The following is a 20,018-nucleotide window of genomic DNA, read 5'->3' on the forward strand; positions in this document are numbered from 1 at the left end:
ACATTAAGTGGAAGGCACAGCCATGGCTGCGGTGTGGACAGGCACACCTGAGCCAGCCGTGACTGTGCCCAGCATGGGCACAGCTGCAGTCTGGCAGGGACAGCGCAGACTTCAGCATCTGCTGGAAAACCCACCTCAGAAGCTCTGCAAGGTCTTACACGGCAAAACCACACAGGTCTTATGGTTGCTGCAGTACGATTGCTGCTGGTTCTTATGACAGCTGTTTTAAAGCAACTCGAATAAGCTTCCACTCCGCAGTATTTGCAGGAGTATTTGCTGTGTAAGCTGGAGGTCAGTAGGCTATGGAGACACAAATCAGACACGAACCAAGAACTGTAACTGAGGGAAGCTTCTGCAATAGGTTATTAAGCACAATTATTGACGGCAGATTGTACTGGTTACAATGTGTATACTAACCTGCGTTTTGGGCAGACATCATTTTCAAGGCTTTGGTTTGGGGCCCTGTGAGTGAATAGCATCTTCCCCTGGGGTTCTCAACACAGCACGAGGCTTTACAGCTTACATGTATTATACATGACATCTGCGCGCACTGCTCCTCAAAAGCAAGCTACATTGAGGGACTAGAAAACCAGCAGCCTTCCGCCATAAATCCCTCTTTCCTGGTCCCCTGTCTCCCCCCGCCTTTAATATTGCCGTCTACCGACACCTTGGCTTTGGTCGTCTTGCCATAACAAAGCAAGCAAGCCCGCCTGTGTCATACGTGGGCTTCCAGCAGCTAATTAACATGAGGCAGCCATGGGAGTTTCTGAGAAGCTGGGCTCTGATGCAACCCAATGCCATCCACTAGGAAGCTTTCCGAAGCTCCAGCCATGCATAATTTATTTTTGCCAGTCACATGGCAGTAAAGCTCATTTTGCATAATGGCCACTTGCAATGGAAAAGCGCTTACAGGGTTTCAGTGGAGCAGACAGCCCTTTCATCTACCTATATCAAAGAGAAATTAAACAATTAATTAGGAGAGTTCACAGCATTCTTGTCGAAAACTCTGAAAATAATGTTTTAGAGATCTTACGGGTCTTCTCCAACCGAAATGATTCTATGATAGGTGCAAAACCTACTAAGGCAGCGCTTAGGCTACGCAAGCGTTCATTTACGCCTCTGCGTCCCTCCCGATTTACATACAGTTCCTTTGCTCACCTGCAGTGCCTATAAAATTCCCGCCGGGCCGCCGAGGACCCGGTGCCAGGCAGGGCTGCGTCGCGCCTGCCGCCGGCCCCCGAGCCGCAGCCGGCCGCGGGCCGCCCCCGGCGCTCAGCCGTGCGCCCACGCGTGGGCGGGCGGGCTCCGGACCCGGGCCCCGCCGGCCCCTCTGCAGCCCGGCAGCGGGAGGCGGTGAGGCCGCGCCCGGGAACCGGTGAGGAGCCGGTGAGGCCGCGCCCGGGAGCCTCGCACCGGGAACCGGCTCCGAGGGCGGAGGCGGCGCGCGGCCGGGCACCCGCCGCCCCGCCGGCCGGTACCCAACGGCCCGGCAGCGGCCGGCGGCGGCCGGGATGGCCGAGGGCAGCCCCACCTCCCTCCTGCACCTCTCCATCATCCGCTGGTGCGTGCTGCCCCGGGCACCCAGCGGCGGGGCGGCCGGGGGGAGGGCCGGCGGGGGGCGGCGGCGGGGCTGGTCTCCCCCCGCCTCGCCGGGGGTCTCGCAGGACCCGGCCGGTGGGCTTGGTGCGGGGAGGGCAGGAATCCGACTCTTAACACCTACCGCAGTTCATAGGACAGAAGTCTGGTTTGCTGCAGAGGCCCCATCATCATGGCGGCGCATAAACGACGCCATGAAAGCAGGGAAATTTCCATCTCCCGCAAGTCTTACTGACGCGGAGGCGGTTTGACATGGGGGAAGTGGGATTGCGTCTCAGCTTACCCACTCACGGGGATCTGGCTGCCGGGCTGCCATCCACTTGACGTGATGCTGCAGTGCAGATGGCGAGGACCGTCCCTGGCTGGACCACTCGTGGCTGGCCCGCTTTTACCGTGGGCGGCTGCGAGGCTGCACGGCCGGTGGCACGCTGGCATTCGGGGTGATGCTGAGTGGCTGACATTCTCCGAGGTTATGTTTCCTTGAGGTGAAGGTAACGGTTGAACACCTCAGTGAGATGCTTTCTGTGGTGGAGTAAGGTTGTCACCGTCATTTTCTTGTGCTTTGAGAAGAGCATCATCTGCCGTGTGACAGCGAGAGAGAAACACGGGTTACTTTCCTTCTTTCCCCAAGCACAGCTGTGTCCAGCTAGTAAACAGTGTTGAAAATTTATGTGGAACAGTAACAGCACATACAAGTGAGCTTCTAACTTGACAGCAACTAATCTTCAATCTTTTTATTCCCCCTCTCAGTAACACCTGAGCAGCAGGAGTTCGTCTGTGCTTTTGCTGTGGTATAGATATGACTAGTCCCATTTTACAAGGACTGAAGGAAGAGATTCATCCAAGGTCATCCAACAAGTTTGAGGCCCTGCAAAAAACGGAGTCATAAACAATCCTTGGAAGGATTTTTTTCATCACAACAACCTTCTGAACCACCTTTTCATGTTTTGAAATTTTTAAAATATTTAGCTTCATTTTATGATTGGTGCATTGACAATAGTAAACGAGATTTTGGTCCAGAGATGGTTTAACAGCAGACTTGCACACCTGTATAATGGCCTGGCTGCCAAGGGTTCACGTACAACAGGTGGCAAACCCCAAAACCTGGAGGCAATTTGAGGTCCTTAGAACCATTCAGATAACGAACCCAACGGAAAGTGTGGATAGAAAGCAGTAGATAAGTGGAGGAGGTCTTTCCCCCTGTGCTTTTTCTTTATCCTCCATCTTCCTCCCTTACCACTCTTTCCTTTTGATTTTGTTGTCCTCATTAATGGTTTTGTTTTGATGCATGCCATAAATGCTCGGGTTTTGAGAACCTCGGGGCTAACAGGCAAGAAGAGGAGCGCAGTGCTCTTTGTGGATTTTTTTTTTGCCTGATAGACAGTATTTTTGTATTATGTGTCAGCACTAAGAATGTGTTTGACTTGTTATTTGAAAAAGGCTGGCATTTTAATAGATGATAAATTCACAAAATGAAGTTCCCAAATATTTTGTCACTAAATAGTTAAATGCTGAGGCAGAACTATTGGCAGAAACCAGCTACTGAAGCATGAATTAATTTCTGCTGCACTTCCAATGACTCTTGTGGCATTATATTAAGGATGAATTTGGACTTGGGTTTAATCTCCTCTGGGACTGCTCAATTATGAAGGGTTTTGAGACGGTTGCTCTGGAAGAAACAAGCATTTCTGCCTGCTGGGAGGCAGAGCTCAGTCAGGACTCTTACCTAGAATAAATTTCATTTACCTTTCAGCTCCATGACGGGAAATACCCCATTAACGTAGCAGATAGATACCCTATCTTCGGTGCAAGTTCCTGCTCACTTCTAGCTGTGAAGCGTTTGCTGTCGGGTGGTGGGGCTGGAGGTGGTGAGGAGCTGGCAGGGAGCCCAGCACAGCTCAGCCCCGGCGCCTGGCAGCCCCAGCCTCTTGGGTTGGTGGGTGAGAAGATGGGCTCCGAGGAGGTAAAAGCCAGGCATTTCGGGGCCTTTTGCTAGGGAGAGGGAAAGCTGGGGGAGGCAGGCAGCCTTCTTCCCCGGGAGAAAGGGGAGGAGGCGTGAATGAAAGGTGAGGTAGACATCGTCAGACTGCACAGCGATCATCTTGCTCTGTCTGTTCCAGCAAGCCTGTTTGCTGAAGACCTTATTCACTACCTACTGCCAATGCAGCTAATACAGAAAGATAAACACTGGGTCACCTGAAACCAGGCTACTAATAAAAGAGAGGAAGCTGATTTAAAATCCAGCTGGCTTATCTCACCTGGTGATTATGAAAAGTCTGCTTTCCCAACCAACTCGATTATCGGTAAAGGCACAGTGAGTAACTGGCACTGTGCTGCACTAGCGTTCAGCTGATAACTTCATTAAATATGCATAAATCATTTGGTATAACGGAAGCAGAGTCACAGTGAGAAAACACTGTCATATGATCAGTGTGTCATGCTTTGAAAATTAATCTCTCTGCTTCTTTGCTCCAGCTTTGCTCCTGTGTTTGTACTGCAGGAGGCTATTATCTTCGACATCGAAACCATTGGCATTATCTCATAATTAAAGGTCTTTTTTTTTCTGGTGAAGGTAATACTTTAGGCTAATAAGTAACTAAGTCTACGTCTTCCTCACCTTATTCACACAAGTAGTTGCATTTACTTGGCTATGACCACTCTGATAAGTAGGATGAGTAAGGGAGTTGGCCAAAGAATGAGTATTTAAACACATTAACCAGTTTCAGTCCTGGCAGTTCTGTCACACAGTAACTGTAAATTAAAATTCTGTTCTCTTACTAAACTTGTGCTAAATTCAGTGAGGTTGTACGAGAACAGAATTTAGTCCTTCATAGTCTGTGCACTCTCCATCCCAAAACACCGTATTGCACATTTTAGATGGAAAAATGCTCATATTATTATCTTTGGTGTAGTGGAGACCTTTATAATTAGAAGATTGAAGTTACATCCTTTGATGTAACAACAGTTACCGTATGAGAGATGCTAATACTTTCTGTATTTGTAATGCTATAACGATATTACTAAGTTGCATTTTTTTATTAAAAACAATGAGATCTAGTTAATTTCTTAGCAGAGTTTCACAAGACCTCTCATATACTTTGGAAACAAGGAAAGTAGAACTAAAAAAGTAAAAAACAAACACAGAATATATATATATGTATATATGTGAAGATGCATCATTTTTTTCCCAGAATACAGATTAACGTAATAGTAGTAGCTCTCTTTTTGATTCTACACTTCTATGAAGTTGGAGTAACTATTACGGAGTTCACGGTAAACCTGATGAGCTATTAAAATCACAAGCTAACAATTCTTTCTTCTAATTCTGACAGAAACCAATTGATGTTCTTGTTTTAAAGGATAGCTGATAATTTCTCTTTGTGTGAAGGATGCACTGTACCCCGTTGGCTCGTATATGAATTGTATATGGAAAGCTGCAGTCCAAATTCCAAGTATCAAGTAAATTCAGCCACCTTTGGAAAGGTACAGAGTAGATAGGATATATAAGATTAGAAGCAGAGATACGTAAACAGAAAATCTGATGATCAAATATACACGCTGCATATCAAAAGAGATTAAATAACAGAGAAGAATGAATATGTAATGTATTATGCTTGTGTCTTTTCTAATATATTTCTGGTAAGCCCTCATGTAGATGCAGTTATGCTAGAGAAAAGAGTGTTGTCTGTGATGCAGTTTATTTTCTTCAGGGAACTGGTGTTTGTTACACTAGCAAAGATTTCTTTTGCCCATATATTTTAGAAAGCTTTATCAGGGTAAATGGCGCAAGGTTAATGACCTCATGCTGAGGACCTGATTCTTCTGTTCTTAAAAGATCCCTTTGGTTGTTACATAGTTTTATGCTTTCCTTTTTAGGTATACTTGGGAAGATTTTGCTCCAAACACACACTAAAAAAGTTGTCATAGAACCGTCCAAGCAAAACAAATGCAGATGCGAAACCCAATCTCCTTTAAACAGTTCCACTCTTCTAATATATGGAGGTTGATAGAACCTACAGAGCAATTACCACTTAGAAATCCCAATTGCAACAGACACTCATAGCTATTCAACTTCATTTAACAAATTAAGGAAGATAGAACGCCTTGTGATTATTTGTTGCTGAAGACTTTTTGTTCAGTATTTCCTATTTTTATTGCTAATGTTATTCTATTAATGCCCATGGTAGGAGCTACTAAGCATTTTTTTAACACAAACCCAAAATAATTTAAGCAAAAGTTATGTCTGAAATCAATTTCATTTGTGCGGATAACCTCGTTTTACGAATCATTTCTCTCAATTCAGTTGAATCTAATTTTTTTTTACTGGGTAAGTTAAATCACTTTTACTTACAATTAAGATTTGAGTGAGTGATCCAGTGTGATTTATTACCATAGCTTAATGGATCACCACCCATCAGCCAAGCCCATGGGTAGAATTTGCCTGGCTCAGGTTAGATGTCTGCCATGAAGCTAGTCACCTTAAAATCTCTTGGTAGTCAATGGAAAGAAATAAGTAGTTACATATGATTCCTCTCACCCTAAATGAGTCATCTCAGGCACCTCAGATGAAATGTGCCTCGGAACTGCCTGTTTTTCTCCATTGACTACAGAGTCTGCAGTGACTGGCTTAGACATCTCTACCTTGTAACCATGTAGGTAAGATTAATCCCATCCTGTCTGCACACTTTCAGGTGCTCCAGCATGACCGAGTTACCACCTGTAAGCTAAGCCTTCTTGAGGTTTACGTTAATGCATTTTACTTTTAAGTTGGGACAGGCATGGATGAAGCATGAGTCTGGTCACGCAGAAGAGCTTAGCTGATGAGCCATAGCTGCTATAGGTTGGTGCTTGCGACAGTTTGCTCACAGCCTTAACCGACCCAGTGCATTACGGTGCAAGTTAACACATCCCAAGTGAGCGAGCTGGGGTGCAGCTCCCCAATGGCTTGAAATGGTCTGTCCTTCTGCAGCAGGAGGCGGGACCGTGCAGCAAGAGGCTGAGGAGGGCAGGAACTGCAGCAACCTGGTTTAAACCAAAGGTGCACATGTAATTGGTTACCACAGCCTAGCTAACGGGCTGAGCTATTAATAATTCATCAAGCTGTAGTAGCCTGGATGCATTACATGTGTGTGGACTGTAAGGACTTTCGGAGTTAAGCCCCGTGTGAATCAAACCGTGATGATTTAAGACACTACTAATCTCATCTGCCCTATCCCTCTGCCCAAATACACTTCTGTCCCTGTAGAAGAGGCAGTGGGAAGAAGTAATGATGTGTCTCATGCCACAGAAGCCCCAGTTTCATAGGCTGTTCTTTTAGGAAAATGGGATTATGGTAAAATACCAGCTTGAGAAAGGGAGCAGCTGGGGTGGGTGCATGCAGAAACGTGCAAAGAACAGGACCACTCTAACACTGTTAAAACTGGAGGTGCATGTTAGTGTGAGTTGGGGAAATTCGTCCTTGAGCAGGCCTTCAGACCAGCAACACACACTTTGCAGACTCCAAACTTCGCACTGCTGAGTGGAGGCTCCCCTCACTCCTCACTAATGTTGAGTACTCGATCCTCTGTTCCTGCTATAGAGGGAATGTCAGCTCCAGCTGTCCTGGGTTAGTCTCTGTCTTCACAGGACAGCTCATGCAGAATAATAAGAGTGAAGTGGATTATTACCCTGACAGTATCTTATTACTCTGTAGGGCCTAACCCTGACAGATGCTGCGTGACCTCAGTTCACATTTACCACCATGGTGGTCAAAAGGTTGCTTTGCAGCTTGATAATTCAGGTCCCTTTAAAAATGGTAAGTCAGGCCCTATCCTGCAAGAACTCCTTGCAAGAGTGAGTGGGTAGGCAAAGTCCCTTGTGGAAGTCCTACGCGAACGAGTAAGGCTTGCAGGTCTGGCAGAGTACTGGAGAATCACGGCACCTTCGAGTTCCCCGAGCTGATATCCCCCACCTGACTGCGGGTGGTCTCCTGCTGTGTGCACTGACTGTGTGTCAGTGCAAGGTAAACCAGACTAGTCTAAAATTTCCTACCTGAGGGAAGTAATCCCTTAAATTACTTAGATTTCAATCCGCAAAAGCCTGATTGAGTTCATTTCAACAGTTACCCTTTGAGAGGTATGTAAGAACAGGTATTAGCTTGCAAATGATGGAAAGCAAAAGAAGTGATTAAGGAGAAAAAAATGTGGCAGATATGTTTTTGCGTTTTAGAATTAATTTACCAAGTATCTCTATTTTTCTGTTTGTTTTTTTTAGCTTATTCGGTTAGTTTTCCCGGGTCTGGGGACAAGAAGGCTGGGCACAAGAGGGAGTACCAGGTATTGGTTTTGCTACCTTTGTTTAAAAATGTTATTTGTAACTGTTCTAATAAAATTTTAAAATGGCTGAATGTTCAGCTCCAGCACTGTAATACAGCAGCTGAATTGTTGGTTACAAGTCTGTAATACATCGCAAGATCCAGAGTGATTCGTGATGTCACCAAGTACATTAAAATAGAGTTAATTCCATGAAAATCACCACATCAGAGCTGCTTTGGTAGGGCATGAATTCCAGATCAGACTGGTTTTTAAAAAATCAGTGCTTTGAGTTGTAATAGCTTTTACAGCATGGCTTGCATGAGGCATCTGCTAGACATCACAATCTTACTCAGAGCTCTTGAGACACCGGGTCAGGAAAGCCTGGCTCCAGGATGCACGGGGGTGGCAGCCGTGATTAATGTCTGTGTTGTGCTTTTCATCCCTGTACATATCTGTGGAGTGACCCAGCATGTACTGGTGGTCAATGGAAATGTTGTAAACAGTTTGAAACCACTTAAATCGGACCACTTCAGATCCTCCTCCTGCATGTCCTTTCTTTTCCCTTCCCCCTCTTCTAGAGCACGGATAGTCTGATACTCTTTCATCGATTCAATGTCCAAACTTATAATCACACTCTGAACATCCAGACTGGAAAAAGAGATGTTTTAAGGGCATTGAGACACAGCAATTTTACAAACATTTTGAATAGCTGTCAAGTACTGGCTTTGAGGCTGACATGCCCTTACTTGATCTATGACTTTTCTCCACTAGTCTGGACTTGCTATCAGCTTGATCCAGTGAGATTCTTTATTTTGGGAGTGCCTTACCGCAGACACTCCCAGGCTTCTTCTCATAGCTGGCAGGATTTGGGATGGGTGCATGATAGCCCCCAGCCTCCATGCTCTCTCTTCCCATCAGCAAAAGAGATGATGGCTCTCTCTGCTGGCAGCTGGTGGCCTGAAACCACTGCGCTGCTCCCCTGGCTTCCCAGTGACCTGGGGAAGAGCCAGCTGGTAGCACCTGGGTAGCAGGGATGGCGACTCCGCTGCTCACCGAGGTTGGGATAAACCTTAGAGGAGGTCTGGTGGGTTTCTTGGGTTTTAGCTTGCCATGACCACCGATGGACCACCCAGTCCCTAAACTACCGTGAATGGCTGTGGAACAACTGCACTAAATCCTTCAACTTCCATGGGGATACGGGGTCCTCTGTCAGCTGGGACTCTGGTCCCTGACTTCACTAAGGGTCCTGTACAGATCTGTTGCACTCCATGCACTAGCTTATGTGTGTTTGTTTAGAAGAAGGTATCATTCCATGGCAAAAACTGGTAAAAAGAGTTCATAAACAGTTTGTGCAATTGTTTTCTGTTGGGAAAAATACATTTTCAACATAATTTAAAAAAAACCAATGTAGCTATTTTACTTGGTCTTTTCTTGTTTATATAGGATGATCATCTGCTTTCAAAGGAGGAATATGAATTATTTGCTGACTTGTTGAAAATCATGTTTGTTCGTTCATTATTTTTTTTATTTTCTAGGTATCATTATGATGGAATAGCTATCAAGAAGAACTCTTCCTTTTATGCACGTTATTGCACTCTTCTGTCTGAAAAAAATTATCACAGGTTTGTTTTTTTAAATGTTTTAATCATAAAATGTGACGACAGTCTATATATTTTCTGTATCTAAAAGTCTGTAAATCATCTGTTGAACATTGACAACAGTATTATATTTTTCTTCTTATTATACACACTGTAAAAGTGCTGTGCCCTTAAGTGCTGTGCCCTAATAGAGAAGCTCCATTTTGAAAACATGCCCTGCCTAATCAGACTTCCTTGAATTGGATGTTTTAGCCACGTAGATCTTAAGAGCCGGAACTCGTGCCAAAGCTAGAAGAGGAGCTTAATATACTGAGACCCTAAATGGGAGCTCAAATAAACATATTGACAATTGCTTCATGCCATCGTAGCACCTTCCGTGTTAAACAGTAGGCTGAAGAGACATGTATTAAAGTATAAATGCACTGTTTTGAAGAGTCCTACACACAATCACGTTATCTGGGTTTTTTTACTACTTGAAACAATGAGGCGTGTTACTTTGAAAATACTGCTTTCACTTTGTTTTAAAATTTCAGTTTTTAAAATCACCTCTTGTAAGGAAACAACAAGAAAATGTGTAAGACGAGTATAAGTTGATTGCAAAAATTAAAAGTCTGAAAATAATTGATGAATATAAGATACTTTGGCAGACTGAACTGTAGACATGAGCACATTCCAGCTGGAGGCAGGCAAGGAAGAGTTCTCCTGGTTAAGCTCATGGTTGAGATAAACAAACCACAGGCTTGCCTTTCTCCCCAGAAAAAAGGAAGGGAAATGCTGCCACCCCTTAACAGTTTTACACTCCTTTTAAACGCACAGAAGAAAAATAGGGCCAGCGTATGCCTTTGACTTTGGAGACCAAGCTCACATCCTCACTCTCTTACAGACTTGTACATGACTTTAAGGTGTATATGGATAAATTCTGTACTTTGGTTTTCATTCTTTAAAATGGAGATGATACAGAATTTTTCTATAGCATGAATGTTAGAGGGATACAAGTCAGCCTGTAAAGCCTCCAGGTATTCTGGTGATGATGAAAGCTGTTTCAGGGCCTGTGATATTTCACATGATGATAGTTACTTAATTGAATGCATGCTCTGTGAGAGAACGGGAAGATTATACCCATAGGTTTATTGCCCTTCTCCACAGGTTTTACAGCAGAGTAATGCTGCAGAAGGCCATAGAGTGACACCAGTAAAGAATGGGACAGGGCAGAGAATCAGGTTCTGCAGATGATCAAGTGGCAATCAGTTGCTGTGAGACCAAACAAATTATTCATAGGCAACTCAAGGCTCGTTTCCCATGAGACCCTTACTGAAGTGATATCCCTCACTACCTGTGCACCCAGTATAACCAGAAGAGGCCTGAGATTTGACATCTGTAACGAGGAAAGGTCTTGGCCACTGTTCAAGGCACATTGCAGGTCTGTGGCTGCCTCTCTGCTGGTATTTCTTCTTCAGGGAAAGAAAGGTGTTTCCCTGCAGCATCACTTGAAAAGAGCAGCCTCACTGGGCATAGTAGGAGAGCTGCTAGTCCTGGTCATGGAAGGGATGAGAGAGAGAACAGAACGATTTGAATGCTTGTTCTTTTTCCTCCCAGTGTAGAAACATGCTGAAGAATTACAAGAAGTAGGAGGAACCAAAGAAGCGATGTTGGCTAAGTCCAGGCCAGGTGCAGAAACAAAGCCTTTAGCCACTGCTGGGAGCCAGGAGCACCACGTAGGCCAGCATAGCTTGTGGCCTCGGCCCACTTCATGGAAACAAGCCATGTTCCCTGACCGGTTCGGGAACACACTATAGCCCATGCTTAACTGTAGGGGAACCACTGCATTGGCTGCAGGCCTCCCTCTCCTTCTCCACCAGCTGCCAGAGGTGCCTGCCCAGACACCTACTTTTAAAAAACTGTATTTAATTTGGTCAAACCAAGGAAAAGGAGGTGTATTCCAGGGAAAGGCCTGACATCAACCAACCATCTAGTGATCTTGATATAGTTTCTTGGGATAACTTTTCAGATTTAAAAAAAAAAATCAAAATATAAAGATCATATTAAGACAAAGATCATCTTTCTAGTTGCAACAGAAAAGTCTCTTAACTACAAAATTATCTCGTCTGATGCTTCCTTCCTTCAAGACAGTTATAAGAAGTCACTAAGCTGTTGTGTGAAGACCGACAGCTGAAATTAGAACAGCTTCCACTCTAAATGCAGCCACACGTCCCTGTCTGGAGCCAACGTGCACACCCGCAAAGCCTGGGCGGCCAGGTATCGCAGTTGCTTCTTAGTGTCTGATAAAGGACAGCAGCAAAAAATGGAGAGAAAGCAGTAAAAAAGCACAAAACAAAGCCAGAGAAGCATAAGTAGCACAACTCTAAAAAAAATAATTAGGCCACATATACAAAATAAGCAGCAGCTTTGACCAAATAAGCGAGTTAGTTTGTTTCCATCTGTTTTCAGAGTTTTGTACATTCTTTGCAAATAAATAGGAACACATCAAGGAAATACCTCATCTCTACTGTCCTCTCAGTAGGCTTCAGCACTTTTTGAAATCAGAATTAATTTTTCATCATCCATTGAAGTTGATAAAACCAGCAATGGCAAATTCTAGATTTATTTGTTAATTAGAAAATTGAAATTTAGAAGGAGTAATGAAAACTTGAAGACTTTTCTACCTGCAAGAACAAATTTTGGTCTCGCAGAGGTAATCGTATAATTGCAGCAGGGGTATTTGACCCATAACATCTCAATTTTTGAGAGTGTGTTGGTGTGGAAATTTCCAAATTATAGCGAAGAAGATTTTTAATATACCATTTCAATGCAGTCCAAATGCTGGTTTGTGGACCAGACCCAGCTAATGAGATATACTTCTCTCTGGCTTGTTGCCACTTCCCTCTGGCAGAGACAGGGGATGTGTGTTTGAGTAGGGAATGTGTCCTAAATAACTATTGCTCCCTCCCATGCCTGAACAGAGTCCAACAGGCAGATGCTTTTTCTGGTGCATCTACTTGAGGGGAAGATGGAGCTGGGAGCCCAGCTGAGAAACCAACACATCCACCCAACCTGCGGGCTGGTGAAGAAAGGGACGGTTTCAAAACTACGATCCCCCTCTCTCTAATTACCGAAAAAACTATCTCTTCACCATATTAAGATAGTCGGCAGTTGACATGGCGCTGGTAGTGAGGAACTGGGCCCGTGAAGGCTCTGGCAGGTTGGGAGCTTTGCTTGCTGGTGCAATAGAAATGGCAGTAAGATTTTAACAGTTTGTCTTTGACTACAAAGAAGGCATTTGCATTTTGATAGTTAGCAGGGCCTCGGATGTGTCTGTTGGCTGAGTTGGAGTGATGAGGATGCTTTTATACAGCACCTGTGAGTTGGTTCGTTTAGAAATCTTGGATTTTTTGAAGATATGTGTACTGCAACTCTGATGATGGTGTTGTGGCAGTAGCATAAATAAACACAATTGCACCCAGTGAGGTCTCCAAATGCGTTATGGAGATTTAAGTGAATCTGGTATTTTACTGATTTGTGTTACAATAAGGTAACCTCTAGGAATGGGAGCTTTGAGGACAAGCTCTTCCAAAAATGGTATTTGCTCTGGCAGATCAAGGAGGCTTAGAGTACAGCAGTGTTAAAAAAATGCCGGTGAGTTCTGGCTTCATAAGAGTTACTTTATGGCTCTAGTAATAGGGAAGGTTTGGGCTTCTGACTTTCTAGTGAAGCAAACCCATGATTTTTTAATAAAAAAAAAATCTGATATGATTCTAGCAAATTAGCTTTTCTAATCTCAGTGTAATCTGACAGTCAACAGCACACACATTCACCACCCTCCCGCCTTTCATTTCTCCTTTGTCCTTCCCGTTCGCCTCCTCTGCTAGTCTTTTTGTCATCCCCACCATTGTATTTCCCATTTTAGCTCTAGTTCCCACCCCACAGCATCATGCAAACTCTGCAAGAGACATGGCGAAACTCCTTGTGATTTTGCTGTCACCCATTTTCCCCTTCTCCCACCCACCTCCTCTTTTTGTCTGTCCTGTCTTTACCCAGGCACCGCTCTCCAGGGGAAGCGAGCAGCTCTGCCTGGCAGCCGAGCACCTCTGCGGGCACCGGGTGAGTCCGAACCCCCTTTGCTAACAGCGGGAGCACATAGATGTTAGCTTTCTGTAGGTAGTTGCACTTAATGGTCACGGAGGTCCCTCCCGGCTGGCTGCTGGGGCGCAGGAGGACCCATGCAGCCCCCCTTGTCGCACCTCGCCCTCCCCGCGTGGGGGGAGCGGGGAGCCAGCCTGCCAGGGAGGCAGCCCACCGGAGGAGAGCGATGCTGATATGCGTTGCCATAGCAGCAGCAGCAGAAGATACAGCTGGCCGCCTTCTCAGTGAGAGCAGGAGCTGGAAAATATTCATTAATTTTGTTTCACAGTCTTTAGAAATCTGCAGGAAGGACCCGTTTGAGAAAAGCGTTATGAAACATCTTTACTTGCACATTCTTCCCTTTGTCCAGCCACCAACTCTAAAATGTCTAGGAGAAAGAGTCAATAACGTTACCAAACATACCCAACATGAATGTTGTGCCCTGTCTTGGGCAGCCGGTTTGGTTGTTTCACTGGAGCACCACCTTCATGGCAGAGAGCAGTGGCAGAGGGAAACGTAATTTTTCAGGTGGCAAGGGTCAGTCCTGTGGTCAGCAGTGAAGTGAGAGGAGGCATTTTCAGTGGCGTGAGTTTCCAAGCAGATAAGCTCTTACATTTTGTCCTCTGTCCCTTCAGGACATACGGTGGTACCCTGGTTTATAATACATCACAGCAGTGAAAGCCAGCAGCCAGGATCTGATTAGATAGCCTGAGTGTTGGCAGTCACCAGTGGAAGCACATTTTCTACAAAGCCCCTGCCTGTCACCCTTCAAAATAGCCGAGGCCAAAAGGACCCTGGAGTTTGAAATGCCTTCACAGACAGTGAGCAGGTGTCAGCAGCAGATGGGGGCTTGACTGGAGGAATCCAACTCTCACAGCACGTCCCTTTTACTAGCAGCATTGCCTCTCCCTCCTGTAGGATTAGCCTCAGCAAAACAGGCAAGGAGAGAGGTAGGAGATGGTAAAGAAAGCATGCAGCCTGTTGTGCCTGCATCGCTGGCTTTGCGGCCAAAAGCCGGTGGTCAAGCCTTCGCAGGTCCAGGTGAATCCTGACCGTGTGGACCATCACAGCAGGCTTGCAAAGTAAATGGGGGAAAGCCAGAAACAAAATGCCATCTAAACGGATATAGGGTGCAGAAAATGTAATTACTGTGAAATCAAAGCACAAGGATGATTGTGCTTTCATTATTTGCATGTTTATAATTACTGTTATCATTCCAAATGAACTCCAACTACAAATACAAACCCACAATTTTGGTGCAAGCAGTTGGAAGACATTGCACTGTTAAATGGCTAACACCTTGCCGTCTTTGTAATGAGCAGTTCGGTTTTATCTTAAAACTAAGAAATTGGTCTTCAGACTCATTAGAAAATCATGGGGCTGCTGGATGACAGGAAAGAGAGCAGGGTTTGTTTCCCAGACACAATGCTCCAACCTAGTGCACTCTATCCAGTTTGAGCTCATTTTCTTACTAAATACAGAAATAATTGGTGAGCTTTTTAAAGGGTTTTTTTCTGTTGTATATTTTACCACAGTGGAAATGCCTGCAGTTATGGAAATGCAGCTGGTTACAAGAGCAATAGCCAAAAAAAAAGAACAGTGAGTTTCGGATGCATTAGACTTATAAGAAAATGTCTATCTGTGTGTTTAATTAGAACTGCTATATAATAAGTTCTGATTAAATACAGTTAACCCATCATCTTCTTCAAAATAATCTTTGTGTAATCTCACTAAATGCTTACTTCCCCCACGCCTGGTGGCTGGTATCTATTTCACCTGGTAGCTAAATATTTTTGTTGTCTTAATGTCAGCTCAAATAATTTTATCTGTGCTGAGAGTGGAAATTGTGGCTGACAGCCCAGGTTTTGAATATTAAGGGAGTTAGCGGGGCACAACCTTCCTTGCCTGAGGCCCACAGTAACAGACCCTCATGCTGCTGAGCCGGTGTCTTTTCAGTGTGCTCAGAGTTTATTGGCATGATAAGTGTTTAAATACTAGGAAATGATTAAGAAAAAGAGCGCAACCCCTGCTCGCTGAAAAGGGCAGATGCGAGGCTAACCTGTGGCAGTTCTCCCATGAACGTGCTGTCATGGGACAGCTTGACACTGGCGTTGTTGGAAGCCAGCCAGCAGAGGATGAGCAGCAAACTTATATGGACCAAAGCGAGGAAAAAAAGGAGAGACTGGATGTCTGCCTTATTTTTACACAGCACTCGGGTGCGGTAATGAGTGCTCTGAAGTGGATGTAATGACAGCTGATGAGAAATGTGCTGTCACCCCGACAGCAGAGCCAACTATCTGCACCCTTATTTAGAAGGTTACAACTGTGACATGAGTGCTATAGAAAATATATGTGGAAGATATGTATAGCATTACATATTCACTGGTTTTGAAAAGAAATTCATGTACTGTTTAGGATTTAAATATTTAGTCAGTCATGCTTGTTTCTTTCATCCACCCCTACTTTCTAAAAAAAGTACAAGCATTCCTCTGAAAAAATACATTGTATTAAAAAATCATGTTATACAATTTCAAGAAAGTGCTTAATACCTTTAACAGAACTGACAAGATAATTGTGATCTTTTTTTTTTTATTGTTCAAAATAAATTCTGATGCATTGAGAGCAAGAATTTGCACTGTTCTCCATCTGTCATTTATCTGAAGACTGAGCAAGAGAGATTTCAGTACCCTTGGCCTGAATTCAGCAGATTCTATCTTTGGGAGCAAGAGCTAGGGAAGAAATACCCCTACGAAATGGTATGTTCAAGTATTTGGTCATCAAACGAGTTAGCTCTTTGCCTGTGTGATCTTTCTGTACCCTCTTTCTGGTCACCTTCTCCAGATTGTACTGCTTGCCAATGAGTACTACAGCCATTGTCAAGATATTTTACACATGGTGAGAGAGAGCGAGCTTGACAAGGTATGCCTTTGCTTTAATACCACTCATTCTGACAACAGCAAACAACTCTAAGGATAAAATTGTTTCTGTGTAGCTTATTTACTTGATGGTTTGATCTAAGGTAGATATCACTTATAGACAAAAGGAGCATTCAGTCAAATTATTCGGGAGTTCTTAATTAAGACGCTATGCTCCGACAATCTGAGTTTGTAGGCATATCCTAAGCACTAAGCATATCAACAGGTCTGAGCCCAGCACAAAACACAAGGCCGTGGACACATATCTTTCATTATATCCGTATATCCATGGCACAATTCTTTCCTCTTTCTTACGCTGCCTTGTGAGGTTCAGCTTCTTGCCCCAGGATGCTTCCACTTACGTTGGAGCCCGGCCAGGATGGGGCCAGGCAAGGAGCCCAGCTCCACAGTCATTCTTTTGCTTCTGCGCTTACGTATGTTATTTTACGGAATTACGCTTCACATTTCACAAGTGTAAAATCAGTGAAAATTCACAAAGGACTTTGTGTGACAGGTGGAAGACTGTATCATGTCATTCTGGAGGTCTCTGCAGCCTGAAAGAATAGCACTTATGTCCTTGCCAGATGTATGCCAGCTGTTCAAAAGCTATGATAGGCAGCTATTCAAGGTACTGTAGACACACTTGTTGTAATTATGTTATTATGTGTTTGTGCCTTTTTGGTAGTTCTACCTGAGGAGAAGGGGCAGCTGTTTCTTCTGTGCTGTACAATGGGATTTTTGTTCGTACCTCAAGTCTGTTCTTTGGTTTCTTCTGAGACAGCACAGTATGGATTTTGAAAGGAGCCAGTGGAATTTGAGATAACTTCCATTTTGCCGCTATATATTCCTTTGAAAGTCCCTAATATCAATAGCGTATGCTGTTATAAATGTGGTCTGTGGTTCTGGCATGAGGTTATGTGACTGAAATTTCGACTCATAACTGTTTTCCAAATTACGAGAATTATTTTTCCTTTGAGAACACTACTGCATTTCTCGGTGACATTCCACATAGAAATATGGAGTTTTCTAATCAAAATAATTTGCTTCTTATTTACAGCAGGTCATTAAGTAGTGTCTAGTATTTAATTCAGGAAACTACATTTATTGTTAGGATCTTTTTCCTTCTGCTAATAAATGTAGCTTAGCTATTGCTTAATTGGAAGAAAAAAAGGGGCTTCTTTACATTTACACTTAAACTGTCAATACAATTTTGTTTCATGCTGCTGTAAATACCCGTAGTACACCAATCATGTGCAGCTCCATGAATTTGTATTCTAGGAAATGGAGAACATCCTACTTCACGATTTCCTGGAGGAGGTGCCTGTGCAACACATGAAGTCAATCAGATTGTTCAGTAAAAATGTTGAACTTTGGCTGCTTAATGCTTTGCAAGAGTTTCCCTTACTGCTCCAAACATCCAAATCTAAAGGTATGTTTGAGTAATAGAGAGATTTTCATAAAACAATCTTTGCTTAAACTGCAGAGAAGATTGTGTTACGTTGACTTTTAAAGAAATTATTTTAAAAACTTTTTTAGCTGATGTAACTTCGATAGTAGTGGGGAATAGAGTTAGTTGGGATACAGTTAAAAATAAATAGTCTCAGATAATGTGTAAGAACAAATTTAAGCCAAAATCATTGCTAATTCATGGTAAATTAAAGTGTACCTGAATCTTTTTAAAGATCTGTCTCTTGCCATGATTGCTTTGGCTGTGCAGATGACTGAATAATATGCAGTCTGCCCTCTGAAATTTAGGTATTGCTCTGTCTCTTCACCTTGCAAGTGGTTTTATGCAGATAAATTAACAAATGGCTATAGCACAGTTCAATATAAAAGGAAAAAAAGCCATAGTCCCATAGGGAAACTATGACTCTGTCATTAGAGGAGGATTTGAAAAAATCTGTACTACACAAAGGTGTGTATGTATGTGTGTGTTTGTAAACATGTACATACATACATACGTATATTTATATATGATGCTGAAGATTCTGGCTAAAACATAATGTTGCTCAGTTGCTCATTGAGTGAAGAACAACTCCTCAGTGGCAAAGCAGGGCTCCTGCGTAGACAAAAGATTGTATTAGCATTCATATGCTCAAGGAAGGCTTGCAGACAGTCTTAATTCTGGCATTTCTTACATTTGAATGCTTGACAGAGCAAACTTAGTAATGTGTTTTTAACATGTGTGTGCATGGAAGTATAAGTAATTATTCAGCTGTGACCCTTTGTATATGCATCCTGGTCTTTCTGGTTTGTACAAACTTCAGAGAAACGGAAATTTTCACTTGAAAACCATTGCCTGTCTACAGAAGTTTGTAAGTTGCTTTATACTCGATTTTCCTGTAACTACGAATGAGCTTCTGCTTTCAAGCTTTAAACTGAGAGGGTCCCCAGTCCAGCCCATAATGCTGGCTCCGTGCCCCCGCTGTGCCCTCCATTCACCTGTTGCTCCCCTAGGGATCTACTGTCTAACTTAAAAGATCTGTCTTCATTAACATCTTTTAGACTGTAAAATATTGATGATACGAAACACCCGCCTCTTTTTCTTTAACAGAAGTTACAGTGTTTATAAAAAGACTCAGGAGAAAGACAGACCTTTCTAACATGGCCAAGGTATGTTCCAGAATCCGTGAAACAAAAAACCTGGGCATCTCATTCACTCAAGAAGCCCATCTGCCGTTTGGACTATTTATGAGATGCTCCACTGTAGGACAACAGCAGCAGCACAGGTGTTCTTAGCTGTATACTGACCATGGTCCAAATCATGCTCACCCTCCTACCCATCTCTTCCCACACTGTAAGTATGCTGAGGGGGCCTTGTTCTCCCTATGGATTCGTGAAAGCCTCTGACATATGATCAATGATCCCCCATGGAGAGGAGAACATCATAGTAGCTAGAAGGATCAGACGACAGTTTCCAGTATCTTTGCTCAGCCATGCCAAAGCCAGTCAGATAGCACATGCTGGAGTTATTCTAAAATTGGTTTCACGCAGCGTCCTGACCACCCTCTCTGATGAGCACTGCAGCAGCCTGCACAAGGGCGATCACTCTGCCGGCAGCAGAGAAGCTGCATGGTCAGGGAGCAGGGTGTGAGGTCTGTAAGGGCACAAGACCCTCACCTTTTTCATGGATCCCAGGGATCAGCTGGCAAAATCTTCTCCATCCTCTGACCAGACAGTGTTGGAAGGAGTGCTGTAGGGAACTTTCCTCTGAACTTTCCTCCTCAGGGTCCTCACTCAGACTGGCTTTTTTCCTCAGGAAGAAAGAGACAAAAATCTCTCTAACAATTAATATCTCTGCCTGCTTTTTGCTCTACAGTATCATTCTTCTCAGCTACAGTGACAAAGGAGATGCATCCAGGAGCTGCATTTTTAACCCTTTGAACACCACAAAGTAAATTGTTTCATTAGCCTGTACTTATTCAGTGCTGCATTATTATGAAGGGCTGTACCTTCCCTGCAGCCTTCCTTCCATTGGTCTCCTTGGATGTTTCCAA

The 20,018-nt window shown here is 43.8% G+C and overlaps 1 protein-coding gene across 1 annotated transcript in view; it reads left to right on the top strand.

Annotated features, from left to right (window-relative positions):
* Nucleotides 1-1,511: 1,511 nt before the first annotated feature.
* The window catches only part of RFX8 (regulatory factor X8), a gene marked incomplete at both ends in the record, with an annotated part of 28,877 nt that continues 10,370 nt past the window's right edge, over nucleotides 1,512-20,018 (top strand). The window contains 10 exons of the mRNA XM_082336195.1: nucleotides 1,512-1,561; nucleotides 4,956-5,079; nucleotides 7,849-7,910; nucleotides 9,425-9,503; nucleotides 13,523-13,585; nucleotides 16,270-16,362; nucleotides 16,448-16,525; nucleotides 17,036-17,149; nucleotides 17,800-17,950; nucleotides 19,076-19,134. Of these exons, the coding sequence (XP_082192321.1) occupies nucleotides 1,512-1,561; nucleotides 4,956-5,079; nucleotides 7,849-7,910; nucleotides 9,425-9,503; nucleotides 13,523-13,585; nucleotides 16,270-16,362; nucleotides 16,448-16,525; nucleotides 17,036-17,149; nucleotides 17,800-17,950; nucleotides 19,076-19,134 (873 nt within the window). The remainder of the gene's footprint in view (nucleotides 1,562-4,955; nucleotides 5,080-7,848; nucleotides 7,911-9,424; nucleotides 9,504-13,522; nucleotides 13,586-16,269; nucleotides 16,363-16,447; nucleotides 16,526-17,035; nucleotides 17,150-17,799; nucleotides 17,951-19,075; nucleotides 19,135-20,018) is intronic.

This window comes from Platalea leucorodia (genome assembly GCF_965183815.1).
Source record: "Platalea leucorodia genome assembly, chromosome: 2".
NCBI lineage: Eukaryota > Metazoa > Chordata > Aves > Pelecaniformes > Threskiornithidae > Platalea > Platalea leucorodia.